At 53.2% G+C, this 27110-nt stretch overlaps 2 protein-coding genes across 5 annotated transcripts in view; both read left to right on the top strand.

The window, feature by feature from the left end:
• The window catches only part of LOC118581929 (atherin-like), a 33051-nt gene extending 21339 nt beyond the window's left edge, over nucleotides 1-11712 (top strand). The window contains exons 4-6 of the mRNA XM_036184325.1: nucleotides 3376-3503; nucleotides 10426-10588; nucleotides 11656-11712. Coding sequence (XP_036040218.1) covers nucleotides 3376-3503; nucleotides 10426-10502 — 205 coding nt within the window. The 3' untranslated portion in view covers nucleotides 10503-10588; nucleotides 11656-11712. The remainder of the gene's footprint in view (nucleotides 1-3375; nucleotides 3504-10425; nucleotides 10589-11655) is intronic.
• Nucleotides 11706-26855, top strand: Src (SRC proto-oncogene, non-receptor tyrosine kinase). Of its 4 annotated transcripts, none has more exons than XM_036184497.1 (14): nucleotides 11706-11769; nucleotides 12882-13139; nucleotides 14280-14379; nucleotides 14593-14610; nucleotides 16785-16817; nucleotides 17584-17682; nucleotides 17850-17953; nucleotides 19513-19662; nucleotides 20710-20865; nucleotides 22287-22466; nucleotides 23338-23414; nucleotides 24212-24365; nucleotides 24466-24597; nucleotides 24802-26855. In XM_036184497.1, the coding sequence occupies exons 2-14, from the start codon at nucleotides 12890-12892 to the stop codon at nucleotides 25008-25010; spliced, it is 1662 nt and encodes a 553-aa protein (XP_036040390.1). In that variant the 5' UTR covers nucleotides 11706-11769; nucleotides 12882-12889; the 3' UTR covers nucleotides 25011-26855. The 4 variants fall into 4 exon arrangements, with proteins under 4 accessions (XP_036040390.1, XP_036040389.1, XP_036040391.1 ...); XM_036184496.1 differs by lacking the exon at nucleotides 11706-11769 and adding an exon at nucleotides 11776-11833; XM_036184498.1 differs by lacking the exons at nucleotides 11706-11769; nucleotides 16785-16817 and adding an exon at nucleotides 11776-11833.
• Nucleotides 26856-27110: the final 255 nt, after the last annotated feature.

The following is a 27110-nucleotide window of genomic DNA, read 5'->3' as shown; positions in this document are numbered from 1 at the left end:
ACTCACTCTGTAGCCCAGGCTGGACTCAAACTCACAGAGATCCACCTGCCTCTGCCTCCAAGTGCTGGAATTAAAGGTGTGCACCACCACTACCCAGCCAGAACTTTTTTTTAACATTGATTTTTCTTTCCTTCCTTCCTTCCTTCCTCCCTCCCTCCCTCCCTCCCTCCCTCCCTCCCTCCCTCCCTCTCTCTCTCTCTTTCTTTCTTTCTTTCTTTCTTTCTGTATGTGTGTTGCCCAAGTGTCACGGCCCATGTGTGATAGAGGACAGTTGGGAAGCTGTTTTGCTCTTTCTACTGTGTGGGTCCTGGGAGTTGAACTCAGATCTTTGGGCTTGGTAGCAAACACTTTTGCCTCTCTGAGCCATCTTGATGGTCTGGGTTTCTTTCCATCTTCTAGATATAAATACCTTGTCACCTGATTTGGAAATGTCTTCTTCCATGTTTTGGACAGGGATTATCTTAGTTGATTCTCCTGTTGCTGTCACAAACACTCTGACAAGAGGAGAAAGGGCTCTGGTTCACAGTTCAAGAGCACAGTCCATCATGGCAGGGGAGTCAAGGTGCGGGAGCTGCACCCAGCTGATAACACTGCATCCACAAGTCAGGAGGCAGAGGGGCGAATCAGGCTGCTGCCCAGCTCTCAGTCTACTTATACGGTTGGATACCAGCCAGGGAATGGTGCCACCCACAGTGGGCGTGTCTCCCACTTCAGATAAAGCAATCAAAATAATCTCCCCCAGTCTTTCCCACTGGCCTGTCTCCCTAGTGAGTCTAGATTCTGTCTAGTTAACAATTAACATTAGGTGTAACGTGCCTTATTGTGTAGCTCAGGCTGGCCTCTAATTCATGATCCTTCTGCTTCAGCCTCCCACATGCTGGGATTCCAGTCCTGTGATACCTCTTCTGGCTCCTCTCTTTGCTTTGTTAAGGGTGTCCTCTGGAAAGACCATCAGGACTTTAGTTTAGGATAAATAGTAACTTACTTTTCTTCTGTTACTTGGTACCTGATTGTCCTGTATGAGAAATCATTATGCCCAAGGTCATGAAAATTTTGCTTATATTTCCTTATGAGTTCTTGCTTCTTTTTTCTTTCTTTCTTTTCTTTTCTTTCTTTCTTTTTTTTTTTTTTTTGCTTTTTTTTTTTTTTTTTTTGCTTTTTTTGAGAAAAGGTCTTATGTAGCCTAGGCTACCCTCAAACTTACTTTGTAGTAGAGGCTGATGCCCCTGCCTCCACTTCACTTCCCAAGTCCTGGGGTTACAGGTGTGTGCCACGATGTCCAACTTTCTTCATGTATGCTTTTCATTTCACCTCTTAGGTTCAGGCTTGTGATCCATTTCAAGCTGTTTTTGTGTCTAGTTGGAAGAAATTGCCAAGCATTCTCCTGCCATGTGTGGCTTCCCAGTTGACCCGGCAGCCTTTGTAGAAAGACTGGGCTCTCTCCTTTGAGTTGTCTTGGTACCCTTGCAATGTCACCTGGCTCTTTGAGTGTGTATTTCTTTTTAAAAATTCATTTATTATTATTAATAGTGTATGTGTATGGGCGTGCATCGTGGTGCACACGTGGGGTTCAGAGAACAGCTCTGTGGAGTCGGTTCTCTCTACTTGTGTGTGTGTTCTGGGGATTGAACTGAGCCCATCAGGCTTATGATACAAGCACATTATCCACTGAGCCACCTTGTCAGCCCTGAAGCTGTGTTTCTGATGCTATGTTCCGTTGGGTTGTAAGGTGTGGGGTGTAGCAGTGCACACTGTAGAGATGACCTCAGGTCTACAATGTGTTTTGAAACTGAGAAGTGCAACTCCTCAGGCTATGTTTTCCCTTTCAGGATGGTTTTGGACAATTCTGGGTGCCTCAACTGTCTGTATATATTTAAGTCAGGTTGTCAGTTTTGTAGAGAAATCAGCTGGGACTCTGGTAGGGCTGGGCCACCTCAGTTCAGCGGGTGGGAGTACTGTCATCTTTGTGTGTGTGTGTGTGTGTGTGTGTGTGTGTGTGTGTGTGTGTGTGTGTGTTGGGGGATGAGGCTCCTTAGATGTCATTCCTCAGATGCCATCTACTTTGTTTGAGTCAGGTTCTCTCACTGACTTTGGCTCTCCCTGTAGGCTAGGTTGCAAGTGAGCCGCAGGATCTGCCTTCTCTGCTTCACACAGCTGGGCTTTCAGCAGGGGGCTGGGCTTTCAGCAGGGGGCTGGGCTTTCAGCAGGGGGCTGGGCTTTCAGCAGGGGGCTGGGCTTTCAGCAGGGGGCTGGGCTGGGCTTACATGCAGTGGGTGCTGGGCTGGGCTTACATGCAGTGGGTGCTGGGCTGGGCTTACATGCAGTGGGTGCTGGGCTGGGCTTACATGCAGTGGGTGCTGGGCTGGGCTTACATGCAGTGGGTGCTGGGCTGGGCTTACATGCAGTGGGTGCTGGGCTGGGCTTACATGCAGTGGGTGCTGGGCTGGGCTTACATGCAGTGGGTGCTGGGCTGGGCTTTCAGGCAGTGGGTGCTGGGCTGGGCTTTCAGGCAGTGGGTGCTGGGGCTCAAACTCAGGTCTTCGTGTCCAGCTGACAGCACCCCCAGCCCATGTTGCCATCTGACCAGTATGTGCTCTCATGACCTGTGAACAGGGTGGCTTTCCTTTCACTAGTTCTTTAGTTTCTTACAGCGAGTTCATAGCTTTTGGGAGCTTAGGTCTTTATTTGTTGATCTTGTTCTAGATTCTTTGATCTTATGGGATATTCTTTTCTTATTTTCATTTTTAGTTTATTAGTTGCTAGTGTCTAGTTTCTGTATTTTGTGGGGCTGGGGATGAAACCCAAGGCCACATGCATGCTGTGAGCACTGTACTATTGAGCCACACTCCAAGCTCAATTAAAAAAGGTTTTTAAAATTTTTTATTTTGTGTGTGCACACGTGTGCATGTGCCACGGCACGTAAGTGGAGGTCAGAGGACAACTTTTGGGAGTTGGTTCTCTCCTTCCACCATGTGGGTCCTGGGGAATCTGTCAGGATGTGTGGCTTGGCAGCAGGCACCTTTCCCCACAGGGCGATCCATCTCACGAGCCGCGTTTTCACACGTTGATTCTGTAATGTTCAACCTTCCTGAACTCACTCACTAGTTCTGAGATTTTAGTAGAATCCTTAGAGTTTTCTCTGTATGAATCATGTTGGCCCAGCATGACGGTACATGCCTGTAATCCCAGAATTTAGGAGATGGAGGTAGGACAATCAGTTTGGAGCTAGCCTTGGAGCTCAAAGCCATCCTTGGCTACCTGAGACTGTCTCAAAAGAAAACCAACAAGCAAACCAACTGTGTCGTCTGCAAGTAGAGGTAATTTGGCATCTTCTTTTTTTAGCCTGAGTGCATTGTATGTTACTTTCCTCCTCAGCTGCCCTGGCTGGAGCCCTAAGTACAGTTTCAAACGGAAGTGCTGCTGGGGATATCTGTCTGGGCTTTGCTGTCTGTCACCATTAACACCACGTGAGAGCTGTGGCTTTTCGAGTGGCCCTCTGTCAGGTGCGGTAGTTCCCCACTTGCCCCATCCATCTTCCCCATCTCTCCCTCTCCCTCATCCTCCTCTCTCACTTCCTCCTCCTGTTCCCCGATTCTTCGATAGAGTCTCATGTTGCCCAGGATAGCCTCAAAACCTGTGCCTTTTCTTCCTCCGCTTTCTGAATACTGGAATCTCAGGTAGGGCCTACTGCTTTTCCTGTGTGTTTTGTGGTGAAAGGGTGTGGGGTTCTATCAGACATCTTTTCCGTGTGTATTTAGATCACCCCACGTTGAGATCATCATGTGGGTTTGTTCTGTAGGATGGTGTGTTAGTCACTGGCTTTTAGAAATGAAACCAAATGTGCACCCTGGGATAAAGAGACACTTGGCCTGGCACAGATTTTTCCCTGTGCATCCAGAGGCAGTTTGCTTGTTATCTGTGGACAGTTTTTACCTCCAGATTCTGAGATGTCAGTCTGTTATTTGCCAGTGATAGCTTTGTGGCATTCCAGTGTCAGGGCGCACTGGCTTCATGGAGTGAATTGGAGGTGTGCTCTGATGGAGAACTGGCCTTAACGCTCCCTGAGTATCTGGTCCAGTCCACCACTGAAGCCTCCCAGTCATTCTGCTAAGGTCAAGGGAAGTGAAGCAATCTGGGCCTCTTCTTTCCTTCCTTCCTTCCTTCCTTCCTTCCTTCCTTTCTTCTTTCCTTCCTTCCTTTCTTTTTTTTTTTTTTTTTTTTTTTTTTTTTTTTTTTTTTTTTTGAGACAGGGTTTCTCTGTGTAACACTGGCTGTCCTATAATTAGCTCTGTAGACCAGGCTAGCCTTGAACAGAGATTCTCCTGCTCTCTAATGCTGGTATTGAAGGCATATGCTACTACTACCTGGCTTGGCCTGGGCCTTTTTAAGGGAAGTTTTAAAATGACTAATTTAGGGACTGAAGAGATGAGTCAGTGGTTCGTAATGTGTGCTACTCTTCAAAGAGGATCTGAATTTGATTTCTTGTTCCCATGTTGGGAGGCATATGACCACCTGCAACCCCAGCTCCAGGGGATCTGACACCCTCTTTTGGCTTCCATGGACGCCAACACATGGGTGGCATGCATACATGCAGGCACAGACACGCACAAATAAAACAATTTACTGATTTAGGGCCAACAAGGCGGCTCAGTGGATAAGGACACTTGCTGCCAAGACTCGAGTTCAATTCCCGGTACCCACATGGTAGAGGGAGAGAGCTGACTTCTACAAGTTGTCCTCTGATGGTGAACCTGATGCCCGAGTCTCCCCACCCTTCTCATGGGTTTTCATTATGTAGCTCGGCTACTCTCAAGCTCACATCCTCCTGCTTCAGCTTCTGGAGTACAGGGGTTACAGGTTTGCGTCACCGCAGCCTGCGTATTTTATTTCTTTCAGGGTTTTGATGATCTGCTTTTATTCTGGCCTGAGTACTGTGAATCTTCTCTTTCTTCCTTGCTCAGTAGCTATTAGAACTGTATTGTTGATCTTTCAAAAGCACTAACCTGCTTTTGTTGATTCTCCTCACTCTGCTCTATCAATTCCACACTCAGCTCTACTGTTCTTCCATGTTGCTTACCCTGAGTGTGGTTTGTTTAGACGGCGTCAGGTCGGCGTATTGTGTTGTCTTCCCTTTTCTGGCAGGGACAGTGATGCTGCAAAGTCCTCTTGAAGTTTACTGCTTTCAGCCCCTTGCTGTGCTGTGTTTTCCTTTCCTTTTCTACGTAGTTTCTAATTATTTCAGTGTTTTCTTCCTCGGTCGTTTTCACCTCTGAGGTCCCCAGTCACATTCTGTTATCCATTTATTCTGCTCTGCCGTGGCTGGAAACATGCTTTGTGTGATTTCTTTTCTTTTAAATGTATTGAGCCTTGGTTTATGGCACAGCATACGGAGAGTGTTCCATGCACACTTGAGGAGCCTGTGGACTCTGCTGCTGCTGGGTGGCCAGTGTGGTTTGGCTTGTGTCTGTCTGTCTGTTGAGTCTTGTGGTGTGTTTACAGCTCTTTCAGTTTGCTCTTCCTGTGAACTGACTGAGCTTATTTTTTTATGTTGTGTGAGCTCTTTATATATTAAGACAAAACTCTTGTCTATCATATGAGCTGCAAACATTTTTTCCTAATTTAAATTTGTTTATCAAGCCAGGCAGAGTCTTGTTTTGTTTTATTTTTCCTTTTTCCTTTTTTTTTTTAGACAGGGTTTCTCTGTGTAGCCCTGGCTGTCCTGAAACTCGATCTGTAGTCCAGGCTGGTCTCGAACTCACAGAGATCTGTCTGCCTCTGCCTCCCAAGTGCTGGGATTAATGGTGTGCACCACCATGCCTAGCCTAAGTAATATTTTTAAAGACTTAAGTTTCTTTAGGAAAAGAAGATAAATCCACATAAAAACTTAGAACGTAGCTAAGCATGGAGGCACACACTTGTGAACCCAGCACTGTCCTGGTCTAAGTTCCAGGATAGCCAGGGCTATGAAGAAAGACATGTCTCCAAACAAAAAGCAACAACAAGAAAACTGACCCACTAAAAGAAAAAGGAAAAAAATTCAGGCCTAGAAAGATGGCCATTAGTTAAGAGCACTGGCCGCTCTTACGGAGAACCGGGATAGTTTCCAGCTCCCGTATGGTGGCTCACAGTTCCCTGTATTCCAGTCCCCGGGGACCCAATGTCCTTTTCTGGCCTCTTTGGTCAAAAAGCACATCAAGGTGACCATATGTACATGAAAGCAAATACTTGTATACATAAAATAATAATAATAATAATTATTATTATTATTTTTGAGACAGGGTCTTACTATGTAGCTTTGGCTGTCCTGGAACTTACTTTGTAGACCAGGCTGGCCTTGAACTCACAGAGATCCACTTGCTTCAGCCTTCTGAGTCCTGAGATTAAAGGCAATCACAACCTTGCCTGGCATCTCATTAGAGTTTTTACAGGGTTCACACTCAACTTGAAGGTTTTATGGGAATAATGGCTGTTTATAATGCTAAGCTTTCCTTCATTTCACATTTAACACTAATGGTGTGTGAATGTTACAGACTTTCAGATAACAGCTTAGCTTACTGTCATTGTGCATAATTCACTTTGTGTGTGACTGATTTTCAGTGTATTCTTTTTTTAAGATGTATATTATTTTTTAGTTATGTGTATGTGTGTGTGTGTGCATGGGTATGTGTTCATTAGTGCCAGTGCCCATGGAGGCCCCGGAGCTGGGGTTACAGGTGTCTCTGGGCTCTCTAAATGTAGGTGCTGGGAACTGAATGTAGGGCCTCTGCAGGAGCAGTATACACTTTTCACCACTAAGCCATTTCTCTGGTCTCTAGAATGTTTTCTCTTGTTCTCTCTGGCCTCCATATTGTCTATAGACTGTGACTCTCTGGTTCCTTTCCTCATCTATCCCTTGAAACACCGCTACCCTGACTCTTCCCTACAACATGCTCGATTAAGCAGGAACAATCATGCCATTTCAATTTTGAGGGGTAAACCGAGGCCTGCTTAGTCTGTGTGCCTAGGAAAAGGTGAGCTGGCACCTGCCCCTGGCATTGTAGCCCCAGGCCTGTGATCACTCCTGTGGTGCCTTGGACAATGGGAACCCTCTGCGTGTTGGCAGAGTCCAGGGGCATGTCTGGCACCCTTTATTTCCTCTGGTGCCTTGGGCCAGGCTCTGGCTTCTCTGAACCTTGGTCTCATCTTTGAGGGGTGCAACTGTAGCCTCTACTTCATTATGCTGTAGGGACAGTGGGAACCCCAGTTTTGTGTTTGGCATTCAAGGCCCCTCCAGCCCCTCTTGTATTGTTTCTCTGTTCTCTGTAAGGACAGTGTTTATCAGAAACCAACTCTATCCTGTCATGTGGACACAGCTCCAAATGTTAGGCTTACTATCAGCCCTGTCTGTCTGCCCATCTGGCTGTCTGGCTATCCACCCACCCCATCCATCCATCCGTCTGTCTGTCCATCCATCCGGCCGTCCATCCATCCATCTCCCATCCACCCATCTCTTGGTTTGCTTGTTTTGATTGTGGTGCTAATGATGTAAGTGGGGGCTCATGCGTGTAGGCGAGCATCCTCCACTGAATCATACCCCAGCCCATGCCCATTTGACAGAGAGGAAACTGGGAGGGCACCATGGCTTGTGGAGAAGATTCGATTAGATGCAAAGCCATGCCCCCGCCGTACCTGGCCTCCCTCAGCCTGAGAAGAGGAAGCAAGTCCAGAGAAGGGGTGTGGAGTCCTGGGCAGTGGGGGGCTGGGCAGTGGGGGGCTGGGCAGTGAGGGCCGTACCCAGAGCAGATCAGTGGGCCCTGGGCTAGCCACTTAGGCCTTAGCACAGGGGGATTGTGCAGTACTCTCAAACGTTCTTAAGTACTTAGTGGTCGTGGGCTACTTGCCTAGTGAGCACAAGACAGGTTCCATCCCCAGCACTGCAGATAATAGTTATTACCATGAGAAACTAACTTCCAGATGTCACCTGACACAGGATATAAAGTAAAAAGGAGATTTCCCTTTTCCGGTCCTACTCCGTGTCAGCTAAAATACGTGAAGACTTGGGGGTTCTTCCAGAATGTTCTCTAAGCCTTGGGCGTGTGTGTGTGTGTGTGTGTGTGTGTGTGTGTGTGTGTGTGCATACATCTGCACACACGCATGCACAAGCCAGTCTTTCTACAGCAATTGTAGCTCTTGTGTGCTGTAGGCAGCACAGAGCCCAGCGCCCAGGTCATCTCAGTCCCTCACCATCCTTGTAGGGTAGGTCCCCTTATCTTTTACTCTTGCTGTGTGACTTCAGGCAGGTTCTTCAACTTCTCTGTGTCTGGGCCTCCCGTCAGTGAACTAAAGATTCTGTTAATACCCACAACCGAGATGCTCATGAGAATCCAGTGTTTGCCAAGAGCTTAGAGCAGGACCCCACTTCTGGCAGGTTTGGACACTGACACCCAGCAATCCTTGGTCTCTGTGACACGACCCTCTCAGTGACTAAGCAGGGTACAGTTTTGTGAGGCTGTGCTCAGCCAAATGTTTCCAGAGCAGCTGGTAGAGGCCTGTCTGTCTTGGGTGCTGCTCTGAGAGGGTGTCCAAGGAGCTTGGTGTCCATTGCCCACTCATAGACAGCAATTCCCAAGTCCACTTGGGCTGGTTACCGTGCTTCAAGACTAGTAGGGGCCCTCTGTTTCCCGGGCTGCTCTCATCTGTCTCTGCGGACCTGTGCACAGAAGTTCCCCACTGCTGCCGCCTGCAGGGTGCTTTTCAGAGACCTCCACTCATGTAGAGCTGCAGAAAAGAATTCCAGGATGAGTCGGTATAAAGCAGAGTTGAGTTTATTTAGGAAAGAGTTTGGGGCCTGGGCAGCTAAAGAGGTGGCTCAGCGGTTAAGAGCGATCGCTGCTCTTCCAGAGGACCTGGGTTCGATTCCCAGGACCCACATGGCAGCAGCTCACAACCGTCTGTAACTCCAGTTCCAGGGAACTGATTCTCTCACACAGACACACACGCAGTCAAGACAGCAATGCACCTAAGATAAAAACAGTCATTTAAAAAAGAAGAAGAAGAAGAAGAAGAAGAAGAAGAAGAAGAAGAAGAAGAAGAAGAAAAGAATTTAGGGCTAAGGAGCTAGCTCTGTTGGTAGAGCATTTGCCCTGCGTACAAAGGCCCTGGGTTCCCTTTTCAAAAGGATAAACAGGCTTGGGGGATCAGGAGGCTATCATCAGCTACTTAGCAAGTTCAGGGTCAGCCTGGGCTATGTGAGAACATGTCTGGGAAAGATAAGGTGAGGAAGCCGCCCTCCTGCCAGCATCTGGCTTCCAGGTGTGCATGTGCTGGTGAGTGTACCCCACATATGCACAGAAGCACACACAGACACAGATGTAAACGTGGGATTTAATGGGAAGAGCGGAACATATGAAAAGAGCAGGATACGCAGGGTTGGTGGGGCTTCCGAAGGGCCCCGGGCTCGGCTCTAGCTGTGTATGGGATTTTGGAATTATGTTGCCCGAGGAGTTTCTAAGGGACCTGCCTCCTTCCTTTTTTCTTTGCCTGCCCCAACTCTCTTTCTTCCTGAGGTAAGGTCTCACTATGTAGCCCTGGTTGGCCTTGAAGTCACTATGTAGAGCAGGATAGCTTTGAACTCTCAGAGATCTGCCTCCCTCTGCCTCCTGAGTGCTGGGATTAAAGGCATGGGCACTATGCCCAGTCCCCTTTTTCTCTTAAAAAGAAAAGATTTATTATTTTTGTGTGCGTGTATGTGCACAGGTATGTGCAGGTGCATATGCCTTTGTGCTAGGAGGTTGGAAGAGGGTGTTGGGTTCCTCCATCCCAGAGTTACAGGCATTTGCCCGATGCCTGGCTTGTCATATGGGTGCTGGGATCTGAACCTGTGCTCTTAACCACTGGGCTGTCTTTCTAGCTCTGTTTTCATCCAGGTGAGACTGGGCCACACGGATGAAACATGGGGCCTTTGACCGTAAATGGGGTTTGGAGATGCCTAGAAAATGGCAGGTTTAGCTGAAAGTGGAGAAAGGTCACACTCAAAGGTCATGCAATCTTGCGCCTTAACCGTGGTTCGTTGCTGGTTCAGTATAATATATATTATTATTGTGTGTGTATGATATGCGTGAGTGTGGGCACAAGCATGCCACACAAGCATGTGGAGGTCAGAAGACAACTTTTGGGGTCCCTCCTCATGCGGTTCTATGGCTGGAGCTCTGGTTGTCGGGCTCCACAGTGACCTTTGCTGGCTGAGCCATCTCGCGGGCCTTTAGCCTCTTATTGGAATACCTCTACAAAGAAAGGATGTTGCCTACGTTGGCAGCCTCTCTGCAGGCTTTAGTTGTGCTGGAATTACTAACTCTCGGCTAAAGAGAGACTTGGATAGTTTGTATAAGAGGTTAGTTTCCTTTCCTACAATCCCTTGATTTCCTCTGTCTCTCTGTTCGCCCTCAGACTCAGAGGCTGCCGCAGCCCACTCCTGGGCTAGCTCCCAACCTTGCTGCCCCTTCAGATACCCAGTGTTTGTATAACCAGCACTGACCACAGACAGCTCCTACTCCACACACCAGCCAGAATTGCCACTTGTGGCCCAGGTCCCCTTGGATTTGCCTTTAAGGTCCGCACTTTACTTTTCTGTATACTGGGGGGTGTGTGTTCCCCTTGGTTCGTGTGAGGTCTCAAGTGCAGGGCCTATACTCGTGCTCCACCTTCTCAAAAGATGGGGCATATGTCTTCTGGGGGCTGGTTCTCCCCTCCCTCCAGGCACATGTCCCGAGAGACATTCTTGACCCCCAATGACAGGGGGCACACCATGCACTCTTGTGATCATTCCAAGAAAAGCTCTTGCTTTCAGACAACCCTTTGTATATAGTAAATAGATTTTATTTTAAAATCTGTTTTATGTTCTGCAATATCTTTTGAAGTCCTTCTGGAACAGTTAGCCAAGGACCTGATGTCCAGGAACTATACAACTTCCTGGGGGTTGAGGGCGCCAACTGGGTTGGCTTCTAGCAAGGCAGGCTGTAGGGAAACCCATTGATCAGCAGACCCCTCAGAACAGAGTCTGTGAGTACTGATGGGCACTGTGACCTAGAAACAGGCCCTCCCTAAGTGCCCACAGCTGGACTGGCCCTCAGGAGTCTCTGGTGATCCCTTGGGCCATTGGGCAGGTCTCTCCAGTCCCATGTCCTCAGTGTGCACCTCCACAGCTCTGAAAGTAAAGGACGGGCTGCTGTACCCAGGTCCTGGTGGGTAGGAGCCACAGAGCTGGGCTTGGTACTGAGGTCAACTAAGGAGACTTGTTCTGTCACTGTTCTTTGAGGAGATCTGGCCTAATGCTGAGGCCTTCTGCATCCCAGGCGCTCCCTGCACCCCCAGCACATCCAGAGCACATGCCAGTGACTTGGTGTGCAGAGTAACCCCTGCTGTGGCCCTGTTTGGTCATGGCATCGCTGTCACATAAAGGGAAGAAATGGTATAGGGGATGATGTCTCACACCAGTGTAGACTAGACAGCTGAGACCAGAACTGGGGAGCTGGCTTCTGAGCCTTCCAGACCACTGTGCCACCTCCTTTCTCTTGTTCCCAGGATCTTTGGAAGGGACAACGGGCATTTTGGCAAGGCGAGGCTTCTGATGATCTCAGGGTGAGAGCGCTAACAGTTTCCATGTTCACATCCCCACAGAGGCGCTACAGATGCAGACGCTGAGGCTCAGAGAAGGACAGCAACTCGCCTAGGGACACACAGCAAGAGAGGTGGAGCAAGGTCACTAAGCCAAGACCCCGGACACCACAGCTGGTATTTGTGCCAAGCCCCCAGGCTGCTCCCCAGACCGGCTGGGGTAGCCCTGCTGCCCCCCAGGGTGAGCGGAGATGAGTGGAGGGGAGCCCCAGCCCAGCCTCCTGGCTTGGGCACAGATGTGGAGGAGGGTAGCAGGGTATTGGATGCCATGGAGCCTTCAACATGGTTCTCTCTGTGTGTCCTGGTCCCAGGACCTCCCAAACTTTGGGCTTCATCTTTGAACTCAGGTTTCTGTCACCACTCATGATCCATTTGGCTGTTTATTAAGCACCTACTGTGTATCTCACTTTGCATACCAGTGAATAATTATAGGAATTAAAAGAAGAGGGGGTTGCATGTAACCAAGGGTGGGTACAGTAGTCAAGGGGCTCATGAAAGAATTTGGGGGCCCTTGGGAAGTGACTTGAAACATTTTTATTGCACTTTATTTATTTATTTATTCTGTGTGCTTATGGGGAGGCGTGTGTGTGAGCCATAGCATGTGTGAAGGTCAGAAATTAGAGGATAACTTGCAGGGCCGTTTCTCCCACCTCTCTTTCCACCTTGGGGATCCTGGGGGGTAGGGGATGGGGGGGGGGGGTTGGGAGGGGGGTTGTGGCTACCTGCTGACCTCTATCTGCTGAGCCATCTCCCCAACCCAGGAAGTTGGGAGTTGACGGTACTGATTTGTCCAGGGGAGGCTGTCAGTGAACGGTGTTTGCAGAGGTCCTGTGGCTGGAGGGAAGGCCCGGTGGCCATCCCTTCTTCAGGCCACAAACTGTACTGTTGCCTAGATCACCACATTGAGTACACTACACCACACCCCGTGTTAGACAGCTGGGCAGACTTGAGTGAGCCTCCTATGTGCTGGGGGCACAGATACGACTCTGTTTCTGCGCACGAAAGACTAAAACTGACTTTGGGTAGCGAGGGTCAGAGCTTTGGACTGGCGTGTCTTCTCTCCGTAGCTCGGTCCTAAGGCGCCAATCAAAGTGAAGAAACCGTGAGGCCAGCTATCCCAGGCTGGCTCTTCCCTTTCTCAGGACCTGTTTCCCTACTCGCTGAGTGGGTGGGGTGCTTGTCTGCTCCCAGAGACGCTCCTCTACCTCAGGGTCTTCTGTCGCCCCCAGCCAGGACCATGGGCAGCAACAAGAGCAAGCCCAAAGACGCCAGCCAGAGGCGCCGCAGCCTGGAGCCCGCCGAGAACGTGCACGGGGCGGGGGGCGCCTTCCCGGCTTCGCAGACACCGAGCAAGCCCGCCTCCGCCGACGGCCACCGAGGGCCCAGCGCTGCCTTCGTAGCCACCGCGGCCGCTGAGCCCAAGCTCTTTGGAGGCTTCAACTCCTCGGACACCGTCACCTCCCCGCAGAGGGCGGGGCCTCTGGCAGGTCGGCTTTCCCCGCTTGCTGTGCGTCTCTGGGCTGAGGTGCACCCTCTCTGGGCTCCGGGGACTTGCTTTACTGGAGACTGCGAGTGGGGAAGGACTTGTAAACTGGAGAGCGGGGTTCCTGTCGCTTTGGAGGCTGCTAGGTTCATAGCATAACGGGTTCCGAAGGAAAGGGCTGTAGGGGACCCTGAGGTCCAGAGGGAAGGACCGCCCTGGACGGCCTAGCTGCAGCCTCCCGCCCAGCCTTTGTTTCCGACTCTGCTGTGCGGTGGCCCGAGTGCGCCCCTGCGCCCTCTGTTGGCGCTGCGAGGTGCCGCAGCCCTGACGCCGAGGGGCTGAGCTGGGTGACTCACGCTCCTGCCAGAGGAGTGTGGCTACACACCCACTCGTGCAAATCCTACGCCTAGCCGAGCCACACGCACGGCTGCACACCCCCACGGGCACATCCCACGCTTAGACCCAACCACACGCACGGCTGCACACCCACACGTGCAATCACCATGCTCAGACTCAGACCCAGCCATGCGCACAGCTGCACACCCACACAGGCACCTCTCATGGCCAGACCCAGCCGTGGTATGTGCCCACACTGAGTGGAGACACCATGGAAATGCTCACTGTGCTGCTGGACACACAACTAAGCCAGACACCCGCAGTGCAGCACACAAAGATACAGGTGTGCCTGCAACCTCGCACTCTCAGATGCCCTGTGCACCTCCAATCATCGCTTGCACACGGGATGCAGACAGGCGACCCTTGGACAGGCTGCCGACTTCGTTCATTTGAGAAGCATTTGGGGGCCTAAGGCCACAGAGGGTGGGCTGCAAGAGTCCAAGGAACAGCTGTGGGCGAGGAGGGGATGGGCCTTGCAGCTCGGCCCAGATACCCAGAGCTTCCAAGGACACATACACAGAGGCAGAGTCCCCACTGCATGGGGTCTGAGCAGAGCAGGGCGCCTGTTCTGTGGGGCTCCTGCTTGTGTCTATGAGACAAACCAGGCAGGGAGCACCTAGCCTGCCTGCAGCCCCTGGCTCCCTCCCAGGGACGCAGTGTGCCACTTCTGGGGGTTAGGCAGGTGGATGAGGCAGGCAGTCTCCTACCCCAACTCCTGGGCTCTGACACCTCACGTCCCTCTCTGCAGGTGGGGTGACCACCTTTGTGGCCCTCTATGACTATGAGTCACGGACAGAGACTGACCTGTCCTTCAAGAAAGGGGAGCGGCTGCAGATTGTCAACAACACGTGAGTGGCACGCCGGAGAATGCACTGGGGGCGTGGACCCACCTATACCCAGAGCTGCCGGCAGAGGGCAGTGCAGATCCCGCAGGGCCCCTCTGCCCTTGGTGGGTGGTGGCCCTCCCTAGACCCGTACCTCTGTCCTCCCTTGTCCCGGGCCCTGCCTTTGCACGCACCTCAGCCTCTCCCTCTCTCTGCTTCTCTCTCGCTGGCCCTTAGGAGGAAGGTGGATGTCAGGTGTGTACCGAGGCCAGGTGGAGGGGGATGCTTCGCTGAGGCTGGGGGCTGCTCTCTGCATGTGCTTCCCCCACTGCCCCCCGCCCCCCACCCCGTGTGGTCTCCAGCTCCCTCTCTCATCCTGCATCCCACCCTTTAAGCCAACCCCTCCGTCTTCTCCCCACACCTTCCTGTTAGCTCACCTCCTCCCTTCTGGTTTGTGATTCCATTTTGAGTGCCAGCTACATGCAGGACCCAGGGCATTCTGGAGGCCAGGGAGGGAGGCAGTGTGGTGGGGAGTGGGCTACCCCAGGCCAGGCCAAGGGTGGGTAGAGGTAGGCTGGGGTCCCCGAAAGATGGCACCAGGAGAGGGGCTGCCCGTCAGAGGAAGGACAGTGAGCTACTGCAGGTAAGGGTGGTGAGCAGCGTCCCTGGGAGGTGGGCAGCTGAAGGTTGGAGGTGTGTGCTGGGCTGCGGGGGGGCCTCTCCTTGGAGCAGGTAAGGTTGGGGGCGTTTGATTTGGGGTGTTCTAGAGGATAGAGGAATCTGTCACTGAGAGCCCACGGGCCTGGCCAAGGAGGCAAGCTTTCCACGTCCCTCGATGTGTCTCGCTGCTCATGCCTCCTGATCCTTGCGCATGCTGTTCCTTTTGCCTGGAATATTCCTTCTCCTCTGTCCATCTGGTGAACTCCTATTCATCCCTCAAGATCCAGGGTGGGACTGCCCCTGTGTGAGGCAAAAGCGAGCAGGTGCCATGTGCTGTGCCAGTCATTCTCACCCATGCTCCCTTCATCTTGTTATTGCTGACCCTGGGGGCAGCAGCAATGGGGGAGGGGCTGGCTGTATTTTACATATGAGGAAACTGAGGCTCAGAGTTGTGAGGGCCCTTGCCCAAGGTCCCATGGCTACTGAGTAGCAAGCCCCGGATGGAACCTGGACGTTTGCCCTCCCTCTCCTAATCTGCCATCCTGTCCCCTTGCTTCTGGGGGTCTCAGCGTCTGTGGATTCAGGTTGCTGCGTTTGGCTGTGGACGCCAGAGGCCCCTTGGCCTCTCTCTGCCATGGACTATGCTGTGTGGCTTTGGGCAAATCATGGCTCTCTCTGTGCCTCATTTTCCCCATTGGGGAGATGGATGCTTTGGATTGAAAGATTTTACAGAGCTTCTGACCTGAGTCTGTGTAGCTTTGGGCAAATCCTCTCCTACTCCATGCCTCAGTTCCCCCAACTCTATAAAGAAAACACTGGTCTCTCTTGCCAGAGTGACTGCGTTTTCCTCCTCTCTCAAATGTAGTTTCTTCAGCTGGGGGTGAGAGTCTTGCCTTCTTCCTTGTAGGATGACCTTGGGGGTCAAATCAGACAGGAAACTGTGTGTACCCCAAGCGGAGGGGGAATTTTGGGGCCCGGGTGCTGGGTGAGCTTGCATCTTGCCGTGTGTCTGTCTTGCTCAGTCACACCCTTTCACTGCACATGTCCATTTAGAAGGGATCCCTCTGGCCCAGCACCAGTCACCAGAGCCAGGTCTGACGCTCGCCTGGCCTCCAGCAGGTCCTTCGAGCTTCCCCAGCCCTGCTTGCTCATGGCCTCAACCTCTCCATCTGTAAAGCTGGGTGAAGATACGCTCAGATACCAAGTGTGTTCAAGCTGGGACTGTGTGATGTGAGGCCAGGGCCTTTCTGTCTTTGGGCTGGGGTGGGGTCGCTGTACATCTTCTCAGGGTCAAGGCAGGGGCCAAGGACCACACCAGCTGGCTCATTTGATACCCACCTTACCAATCCCCAAACCTTGCATGGAGATGAGCTGGAAAGCCATTGAGCCTCATGGTACCCACAGGGAAGCACTTTCCCCGGGACCAGGACCTGGCTTGGCTGTGTGACTTTGCACAGAGCCCTTTGCTTCTCCAGCCTCAGTATTTCCATCTGTACAGGGGGTGTGGGCAGGGCTGGACCCTACCTCCCATGCCCTGTCTCCCGATCTTCCCTTACACCTCCAGCCTTTGCCCTATCCCCTTTGGTTGCTTTGGATGTGAGGCCTCTGGCTGCCCCCAGGCCCCGTTCCCAGTGTCCCCAGCACTGCCTGGCTCTCGCTCTCTCCCTCGGCCCCCTGCCACGGCCTCTCACCACCCCCATCTCTGCCTCTTCTCTCCTGTCGGGCTCCCGCTTGCTCCTCCCTCCTCTGTGTCTGGACCCCTGCTCCAGCCAGACCTGGTTCACATTCAGATGGCTGCAAAGGTACTTCCACCCCCCCTCTCCTGCCCAGGCCCAGAGTCCGAGCCCTGCGGGGAGCCCTCCTCCCTCCTCCCTCTTCCTCCTTCCTTCCCCTCTTCCTGGGGCAGTTATTGTAGAGGGCCCTGGGCACTGGGGCTCTGCCACCTCATTCCCTATGACTCGCTGTGTGACTTTGGGCCTGGCCCAGCTCTCTCTCTGGCTTCACTTTCCCTGTGGACAGGGGTCGGCTGAAGGAGGAGGCCTATAGTTTTGGTTAAGAACCTGTAGGAGTGAGCTATGATTTGGGACAGGGGCAAGTATTGCGTGTGTGAAGGGATGGGCCTGGACTGTTGCTGGGCCCCAGAAGGGCCAGCCTTGTCTCCATTGGGTGTTAGGGCTCTCAGGGCTTGGCAAGACTTTGAAGGTCTAATGTGGCATCCATCTCATGTAAACCCTGCTTACCCCTCCTCCCCTAGACAGGGAGTTTCCTCCCTCCCTCTCTCCTCAGGCAGCCCTTGGCACCTGCAGGCCGCTATGCACTTCTGGACAGGGCCTCTGGGCTCAGTCCTTGGGCTGACAGGGCTCAGTTTTGCTGAGGTTTTGGGTGGCATCCTTCTGGGTCAGCGTGACAGGGAGGTGTGAGTTCCAGGCCAGCTCCTGCTGGCTTGCTGTGGACACAGGCTAGCCCAGCTTCCTTTGCTGCAGAGCCTGGCCGTGCACCTGGGAAGGTCAGGGTTGCTGACCCTGCTCCCCTGATGATGCCATTCTTTGCTCCCTCCCATCTGCTCAGAGAGGGGGACTGGTGGCTGGCACACTCGCTGAGCACGGGACAGACCGGTTACATCCCCAGCAACTATGTGGCACCCTCCGACTCCATCCAGGCTGAGGAGTGAGTATGGTGTTTAGTTCCTGTCTGCCGCCATTGCCACCACTAGCACAGTGTCCTTCCTGGTCCTGAGTGGCGGCAGTCTGGCCACTCTGAGTCCCAGGACCCAGAGCCCGCGTGGTGGGCAGTGAACACTGGCCGACCAACACAGATTTGTCCTTCCCACCCAGGTGGTACTTTGGCAAGATCACCCGACGGGAGTCAGAGCGGTTACTGCTCAATGCCGAGAACCCAAGAGGGACCTTCCTGGTGAGGGAGAGTGAGACCACAAAAGGTGTGTCGGAGACGTCTGAGGCTGGTGGACCTCAGCTTTGAGGGTATTGTTTGAGCTGGGTATTGGAGAGGAAGGAGGAGTTTGGTACTTGGGCTGGAGAGGGAAGAGCCCTTCGGAGGAGGTGACAACAGGGATTAAAGTCAAGATGGTGCATAAGGAAAACAAGTAATCCAGAGGTCGTCAGGGCAGCCAGACTGAGGCTTTCTGCTCTGGCCTCAGTTTCTCCCACGGGGGTGGGGTGGGCACAGGTAATGAGGAGCTCTGAGTGCACACAGCCACACTTGTTCCTTGTTCCCGGGATGGTACAGATGCAGGGGGCCCACTGTTTCCCTTTTCCCTTTCCCAGGGGCCTCTCCTGGCCTCACCCTTCCCCCACAGTCTGTTTCTGCTCTGTTCCTGCCTCTTCTCCTCGCCCATCACCATGGCAACCAAGCCAGGCTGCTTCCTGTGGGCCTGGGGCTCAGCGGGAGATGGAAACGTGCCTGCGCCCCCATGTGTGCTTGCGCAGGGCCGGAGTTGGCCAGTGCTGCTTGGGAGTGAAATGTGGTTGTGGTCCCAGTTCCTGGGGCTGGGGGATGGAGGGGTATGGGCAAATGTGGTCACTGGGCATAGGTATGCTACTGTGTGTATCTGTGGTCCCGCTTGGCTATGGCCTTCTGTATGAATGTGATGTGTGCCGTCTGCAGAAACCATGATTCCCCCAGTGTAGCTTTGAGACAAGCAAGGATGTGTCCCAGGTCCAGCCCCACCTAGCTCGCTCACAGATTACCAGAGGCTCATCATATCTACCTGCCAATGTCAAGTGGGGCTCCAGGGGTCTCAGCAGTGGGTGCTAGGGAGGCAGGCCTTCCATTTAGAGCTGCCCACTACCTGTCAGGTCCCTGGAACCTATGCCCCTCCTCTGGGTCTCCCCTTGTTCCCTGATGCTACCCCAGATGTCCCTGGCTCTATTTAACAAAGGTTTCTGTCCAGGACATTGCCAGCTGTGGTTTTTCTAGGCTTCGGGGAGGCAGAGTGGCTCCACAGGCCACACTCAGTGTGTGCCTCCTGCCCTGGGCTGCTATGGCTGCCAGGGTCAGCACTCACATATGTCCACATAGCCAGCTACTACGCCTGTCTACTCCGCTTAGCTCCAGGAAGCAGAACAGGACAGACATGGGAGTGGGCAGATCCAGAGAGAGCAGCAGCGGCCAAGCTGAGAACACACAGCTGCCTGGGGCCGTTCCCAGACCCCAGCCAGCATTTCTGGAGTGCTTGCTGAGTACACATGAATCTCCACAGTAGTCTCATTGTGTAGAGGAGGAAACTGAGGCCCGTAGAGGACAAGCAGTGGCTTGTCAGGGTCACACAGTTGGGAGCACACTTGGGATTCGGAGGTCTTACCAGAGCTAAGAGTTTGGGGCAATCCCTGCCATGGGGGTTTCGTGCCTTGCCTGAATGACTGTGCCTGCATGGCTGCTCTGGAGCCTCGTCACACTAGGTGCTGAAAGAGGGTGGGGACCAAACTCACTTCCTCAAGCAGGGGGCACATCAGATGTCTCCTCCCTGTTTGTCCACAGGTGCCTACTGCCTCTCTGTATCCGACTTTGACAATGCCAAGGGCCTCAACGTAAAGCACTACAAGATCCGCAAACTGGACAGTGGCGGTTTCTACATCACCTCCCGCACCCAGTTCAACAGCCTGCAGCAGCTAGTGGCTTACTACTCCAGTGAGTGCCCCCTGGCTGCCACCCCAGAAGGGGGTGGGGTACCACCGGGGGTGCCTCCTCAGCCCTGGGATGCCTCTTCTCCATCTCCTCCCCGCTTCCCTGTCTCCCTGCCCAGCCCCCTCCTCTCCTTCCTCTGCAGCTGGCTGATGAGGAGGGGTCTGCCTTGAGCTAGTTAGAAGGGAGGGGCAGAGGCTGGTGGTGATTGTTTCTGCTGCCCTAAGACTGGTCTGAACCGGTTCCTGGGAGAGGAGGAGGGGGAGGCCTCTTTGATAGAGAACAGCGGAGGGGGGCTGGAGCTGGGGTGCGGGCCGTGTGCAGCGATGGGGCTGCTGTGCCCTTCTGTGCACGGCGGCGGCAGTGCCGCCGTAAGCTGCTAGAGCTGTCTGTCCCCTTAGCCTGAGCCTCTGGCTTCTTTAGGACCAGCTGCCTCTCTATTGGTCTGCCTCTGCTCTGGGGCTTATTTGGTCCCCAGACCAAATTCTCCAGGGTGATGCCCTAAGCCCAGGTGGTTAACACCTACAGCTCCCTGCCTCCTGGCAGCTTTTCTAACACCACAGTTGATCTTGTCTTGGGTCCTGGCACAGGCTGTGTGTTTTTTGGGGTACCACCCTAGTTACCCCTCAAAGCCAGGCAAGGAACCTCTTCCTCGGGAATGCCTTCCAGAGCTCCCTTAGGATTCCCAAAGCCTGCTTGGTTCTCCCTCCCAGTCTATCCTCTGTCACTTCTGTGGTCCTGAGAGGTGACTAGGGAAGCTTGGCAGGTGACTGGGGTGGGGGGCGTCTGTGGCTGGCTAGGATAGGCTTCCATACCTGTTCGAACGCCCCTGGTTCTCTGGCACCCTCAAATCTGATGCGTGAGTGAACAAATGAGTGGGTTGAGCAGATGAATTTCACGTTGCCGGCCTGTGAGGAGTAGAGGTATACAGGAGGGTGTCTGTCTATCCCCAGAGCTGGTGTGCACCCGATGTATAGGGCCATACCCCCAGGACAGGGAAGCCAGTCTGCTGGGGGACCCTGCCTGAGCCCCATTCCCTGCCTCCATCTTCAGAACACGCTGATGGCCTGTGCCACCGCCTCACTACTGTGTGCCCCACATCCAAGCCTCAGACCCAGGGCCTGGCCAAGGATGCCTGGGAGATCCCCCGGGAGTCCCTGCGTCTGGAGGTCAAGTTGGGCCAGGGCTGCTTCGGAGAGGTGTGGATGGGTAAGGAACACACACCCCTGTCCCCACCCCAGCCAGCCAGCTCAAGGACCTTGGGTCCCCTCTCCTTAACTGTCTCTGCTGAGCAGCTAGTCTGTTTTTATTTTATGATTGTACCTTAACCGTACAGAGTATCACATTTCCTGTGATATTTTCAAACCCACATGTAACATACTTGCTCATGCCCCTTCACCCTGACCATGACCCAACTGGAGTCAGCACTGAAATGGGCACACCTGACTCCTTATAGCCCATGCATGTAAAGACTAGGACAACTGTGTACCAAGAGCTGCTGGGGCATGGGCACCACGGTCCTCCACGCCTGTGAGTGTCTGGTCAGGTCTCACACCAAGCCTCAGACTCCTGATGTAAAATGGGGACCGATGTTAAGCTTCAAGAGGCATCTGCATATTAGCTTGGCACAGAAAGAGAAGGTGCCGTGGCGAAGGATCGGGGGAAGTCAGTGTCCTGTTTCCTGTCTAACCTTGGAGCCATTGGGAGTCCCCTGTGACAGTGAGCTGCAGACAGCCCTAACCAAACCCAGGTCCCTCTGCCCAGCCAGGAGCACAGGGGCACTGATTGGGGCTGCAGTGGCTGAACCATTTTACTCTCCTCCCTACAGAGGGCGCTAGAGGGGCTGGGGCCAGGTGAGGAAGGGATGGATGTCCTGGGCTGTAAAGAAGGGCAGAGGGAGAAGCCAGCTCCTAAGCTCAGACCCAAAGGAGGATTTAGGCAGAACCTGGGTGAGCCACAGCCTCAGTCCTTGTCAACTATGATTCTTGGCAAGTGTGTGGTGGGGTTCTGAGAGGACCTCTCACTTCTTTCTGGGGCTCTGCATAGACCAGGAATTGCCATAAACATATCCCTGGATAGCCTGACTCAAGAAGGGCTAGAGGGCTGACCTGTGCTACCTTCAGACCCAGTCCTGTGACAAGGAGGACTCCCAGGCTGACCTGTCATTTCCCTGCCTGGTGGGGTGCTGGCACTGAGTTGACCTCTTGTTCTGGTGGCCCCAGTGGCCCCAGACATAGGCTTTTCTCTACTCTGCCCCATGTCCTGGCTGCTGATGCCTGGAGGCAGTGCCCCCAGCAGAAACGTGGTCACCCAAGTGAAAGCAATTGAGATGGGGCCTTGGTCACCTACCCATCAGGCTGCTGTCTTGCTTTCTGGCAACGTTCCTTACCAATCAATGTCTAGTAGCAGCTATGGTTGGTTAGCAGGCTCCAGACACTCATTTCACAGCCCTGGGAGGAGTCTCCATTGCATGCGTCTATTTTATGAGTGGGAATACAGAGTCTGAGTAAGGTCCCTGGCCATGGCTGAGTCCGTTCTATGAGTTGGGAGGCAAGAGTTGATAGGCACCCATGTGGCCCCAGTGCAACAGAACAGTGGCCTGTGCTGAGGGCACTGTCACTCCCCCACAGGAACCTGGAACGGCACCACGAGGGTTGCCATCAAAACCCTGAAGCCAGGTACCATGTCTCCTGAGGCCTTCCTGCAGGAGGCCCAAGTCATGAAGAAACTGAGGCATGAGAAACTGGTGCAGCTGTATGCCGTGGTCTCGGAGGAACCTATCTACATTGTGACAGAGTACATGAGCAAGGGTAAGGCGTGTGCCTGGGGAGAGTGCCACTCAGGGCAGACCACACAAGATCAGCTTACTTCTTACCCTCAGACAACCCTCGATGAGTGGACGGTTACCTGAGGGACTGCCTCACTCCTTTCATAAATAATAACAAGAAATAATAATACTTTTTTAAAAAAGGGATTATGCTTCTGTCCTTTACCACTGTCAAGATCCCTACATGGTGTGGTGGCTCACACCCGTAATCCCAGTGCCCAGGGGCTTGAAGCAGGAGGATCTTGAGTTTGAGGCCAGGCTGGCTACATAGCAAGAATGCCTCAGTAAACAGCCGTGTGGGGCTGGGGATGGAGTTCAGTAGGTAGAGTACTTGCCTAGCATACACAAGGCCTGGAGTTTGGCTTTAGGTTTGATCCCTAGCACTGCACCAATTAGGCATGATGACATATACCTGTGATCCCAGCACTGAGCGCATAGGAGGAGGAAGATCAAGAGTTCAAGGTCAGCCTCCATTGCATAGCGAGTTGGGCTACTTGAGACCCTGTCTCAAAACACAAAATGTATATATATAGCACCCACATTACCCCAGAGTTCCCTGCTGCCCTTAGTGACTGGGACTCACCAGCTCCAGGCAGCCACTGGTTGGCAGGCTTGGTCCAGATAAACTATGTCTTGGGCTTTACACATAATCTTTCATGTCTAACATCCCCTAACACACACCACCATCACCACCACAAGGGCCCAGGAGGCTCCCTTGGTCTAGCTCCCTGGAGTGTCTGCCTTTGAGTGTCAAACACTGAACTAAGGCTTTTGAGCAGGCGATCAGGGTCTGGTAGCCACAGCTTCCTGCACAGGGAAACCCTGGCAAGGCTAAGTTGGCTTTCTCTCTCCAGGGAGTCTGCTGGACTTTCTCAAGGGGGAAACTGGCAAATACCTGCGGCTACCCCAGCTGGTGGACATGGCTGCTCAGGTGAGTCTCCCCTCCCACCTTCCTACACAACTTTAGCTCTCGGGCTCAGAGCGCCCCCTCTAGGATGCCTGCTTTCATTACACCCAAATCTCCCCTTGGAGCCCTTGCTGGTGCTGGGCTGGTAGTTCTGGACAGCACACCGTCTCTGGGCATCAGAGACGCAATATACATAATTAAAAATAAAAATAAAATATTAAAAATTTGTTGTTTCCATTTGGTAGATAAGGAAACTGAGGCTCAGAGAGGGGACTTGGGACAACAGGCAGTACCAGGCATGTTCCTGTGTCCATGGGTCACCTGGGACCTCTTTTTTATACTCACCTGCTTCCCTGGCCAGCACCTTATTGTGATCTCCCCATTGTCCTTTGCCTGGCCCCCTCCCCGAAAAGGTATACCTTTTTCTTTTTAAAAATTTTATTTATTTATGGGGTTTTTTTTTGTTTTTTTGTTTTTTTAGGTATAAGTGCTCTATCCACACATATGTTTGCATGCCAGAAGAAGACATCAGATCCCATTATAGATGGTTGTGAGCCACCATGTGGGTGCTGGGAATTGAACTCAGGACCTCTGGAAGAGCAGCCAGTGCCTTAACCTCTGAGCATCTCTCTAGTCATAGTCTATTTTTTTAAACCAGTGATGATTACCCTAAGCTGAATGAATTCCTTGCTTGAAAAGACATGGGATGGGCAAGGCATTGGCCCTTTCTCTATCCTCAGGAATGACCAGCCCGGGATACTTGCTTACAGCCCTGGGATGGGTGTGGGTTGGCCCCTGAGCCAGGCTCTCCGTCTCTACAGATAGCCTCAGGTATGGCCTACGTGGAGCGGATGAACTATGTGCACCGGGACCTCCGAGCAGCCAACATCCTGGTTGGGGAGAATCTGGTGTGTAAGGTGGCTGACTTTGGTCTGGCCCGGCTCATAGAAGACAACGAATACACAGCCCGGCAAGGTGGGAGCTGCTGCGGGTGCATCCGATGGTTTCAGTCTGCCAAGAGGAAAGGAGAGCACTGCTCCTGCGGTAGTGACAGCCTGTGCTTTCTTGCCTGTAGGTGCCAAATTCCCCATCAAGTGGACTGCGCCTGAAGCTGCTCTGTATGGCAGATTCACCATCAAGTCAGATGTGTGGTCCTTTGGGATCCTGCTGACCGAGCTCACCACAAAGGGACGGGTGCCCTACCCTGGTGAGGAGGCTACACCTGTGTCCCTGTCCTTGGCCCTAAGGGCAAGTCTTACCCCCTACACCACCTCTGGGCTTCCTTCTCCTGGGGCTGGTTACCAAAGGGGCTAATCTCTGATCTCAGGATGCCTCTGGTCAGGGCTCTTAGCCTCAGAGACAGGCTGTGTCGGTCTCTCCTAAGCCTCACCTCACAGCCTTCTGTTCACAGGGATGGTGAACCGTGAAGTGCTGGACCAGGTGGAGCGGGGCTACCGGATGCCTTGTCCCCCCGAGTGCCCCGAGTCCCTGCATGACCTCATGTGCCAGTGCTGGCGGAAGGAGCCTGAGGAGCGGCCCACCTTCGAGTACCTGCAGGCTTTCCTGGAGGACTACTTCACGTCCACCGAGCCTCAGTACCAGCCTGGGGAGAACCTATAGGAACTGTGTGCACGGGACTGTCGCCCCTAGGCTTCTGGGTGTGGCTTCTGATGCACCTGCCTCCCTTCACTCTCTCTCTGGGGCTGGGTTGCCTCAGGGATAGGGCAGCCTGGAAGGACAGGTTGAGGCTGGTACAGTGACTGTCCCACAGCCTGCCCTGGCCACAGGCCCACTCTGCATTCTCTCTGGAGTCAGCCTACTTCTCATAGAAGACACTGGGTGAAGAGCAGGGGTTGTGGGGGAGGGGTAGTTTTGCAACCTCAGCCCACTCCACTCACCTGGCTCCTCCCCACCTTCTTCACCCTGGGTCTGTTTCAAGCTGGCCAAAGAGCCTTTCCAAAGAGGAATGAGGCCCAGCCCTTGGCCTAAATGTACTTCCTGCCCCTGGCCATCCTTGTTGGAGGCTTCTGGGTGAAATTTGGGTCTGGAACCATCTTCCATGGCTCTCAGACTAGACAGCCCAAGGCCCAACACAAATTGGGATAAGAGTCTGAGTGAGCACTCCTTCAGCCCTGTCCTCCACATGGGACCCTTGGCGATCACCAACACATTGCCCTCTTTTCTCTGTTGGAAAAATGGAATCCAGAGGGGCTGTGACTTGCCCAAGACCACGGGCAGTTCAGGGTTGAGGTGGGTTAGCACCTGGTGCTTGCTCTGTCTTCCTCAGGAACCAATGAGAACTGTCCTTCATGGCAATGGACAGGCTGGGACCTGAGAATGGTCTGCCGGTGGCAGAATTCTGCCACTGACACTCATGGGTCTGTCGTGGGGGAAGAATGGAGGTGAGCATGCCCCTGAGCCAGGAATGAGGGGTGCAAAGTGATGGTGTGGACCAGGGTCAGTAACGATGTGGGTGGGTTTTGACCTTAAGCGCCAGCCATGAAATGGAGTGAGCTCCCAGGCTGCAGAGGCAATCAAGTGGAAGAGCTAAGAAGTTGGGAGCCCTGGCTGTCCTCCTCCTCTTGTCCCAATCATTTCAACACCTGTCCCCTGCTCTCCGCCCATGCTGGTACCTCAGCTCCTGGGGAGGGAGGGAGCTCCTTGGCCAGGGAAAGGTGGGCAGGGACCCTCACTGCTGTGCCCTGCCCTCTCTGAGCTACAGTCTCTGCCCCTGTGCCTGTGGTCCATGCCATTGTTCAGACCCTGTATAGATCACAGCTGGGAGTCCAAGGGGCCCACAGCCCCGGACAGCAGTCAGCTGACTGCTTGATCCCTGACTCTTCTGCCCAGCCTTGCAGTATGTGGTGGCTTCTCTCTGCCTCAGTGTCCCCATCTGTAAGGTGGATAGTTGATGATCTGTGGCATCTCAACTGAGGGCCCCTGTGTGTGTGTGTGTGTGTACATGTGCCTGTGTGTCTTTCCTTGTGTCCATATTTAACATGTAAAAACACCCCACTCTCTCCCCAGACATGACCATTTCACCCACTACCCCATCACAGCAATAATGTCCCCACTGCCGGGGCTTCGAGCCAGCCAGGCCCTGCTTGCGGGAAGGAGGCCAAGCTTGGCCTGCTCTGACATTTCCCTCCCATTGTCTGTTGCCCACGTTTTCCCATCTGCCTGGCAAGTCTGAGCTTGACACCCTGTTCTCCCACCCCATCCCAGCTACCCAAGGACCTTTGTGTACGGTGGCCTCAACTGTCCTGTTTCCTTTTCTTTTTTCTTTCCTTTTTTTAAAACAGTGTTTTGTAGATTTCAGATGACTATGCAGAGGCCTTGGGGACCCTCCAGCTCTGGGCAGGACCTGGGGATCCCACATTCCGTGGCCCAGGTTTAGAGGGAGGGGAACCCAGAACTGGTTGTACATACTTTGCATACTGTCTGATTAAACACAAGCAGACCTCAGTTTGGCCAGCTGTTTATTGAACATCTACTACGTGTGGGAGAGAAAGAAGAGCCCTGGATGTGAGGGAACACAGCAGTTAGGCACCTTGATCCCTGCAGCTGGGTGGCTTCCAGGACTTGGGGGTGATGCAATCAGATGGGACAGATGCAGCACCGAGGGTCTGGGGGAAGCAAAAATTTAGGGCAAGGGTGTCTATGAAAGGTGGGCAGCTGGTATGATGGGGCAGGGCCACCCGACCTGCATGGAGTGTGTTC

The sequence above is a fragment of the Onychomys torridus genome, chromosome 4 (genome assembly GCF_903995425.1).
Source record: "Onychomys torridus chromosome 4, mOncTor1.1, whole genome shotgun sequence".
NCBI lineage: Eukaryota > Metazoa > Chordata > Mammalia > Rodentia > Cricetidae > Onychomys > Onychomys torridus.
This window is presented reverse-complemented; position numbering and strand designations above follow the sequence as displayed.

Bases quoted from the DNA above. Each gene is read 5' to 3' on its own strand.
- Src (XM_036184497.1), top strand. From the start codon at position 12,890: ATGGGCAGCAACAAGAGCAAGCCCAAAGACGCCAGCCAGAGGCGCCGC. The intron at 19,663-20,709 runs GTGAGTGCCCCC...CTCCATCTTCAG, and splicing joins GCTAGTGGCTTACTACTCCA to AACACGCTGATGGCCTGTGC. The intron at 23,415-24,211 runs GTGAGTCTCCCC...CCGTCTCTACAG, and splicing joins TGGTGGACATGGCTGCTCAG to ATAGCCTCAGGTATGGCCTA.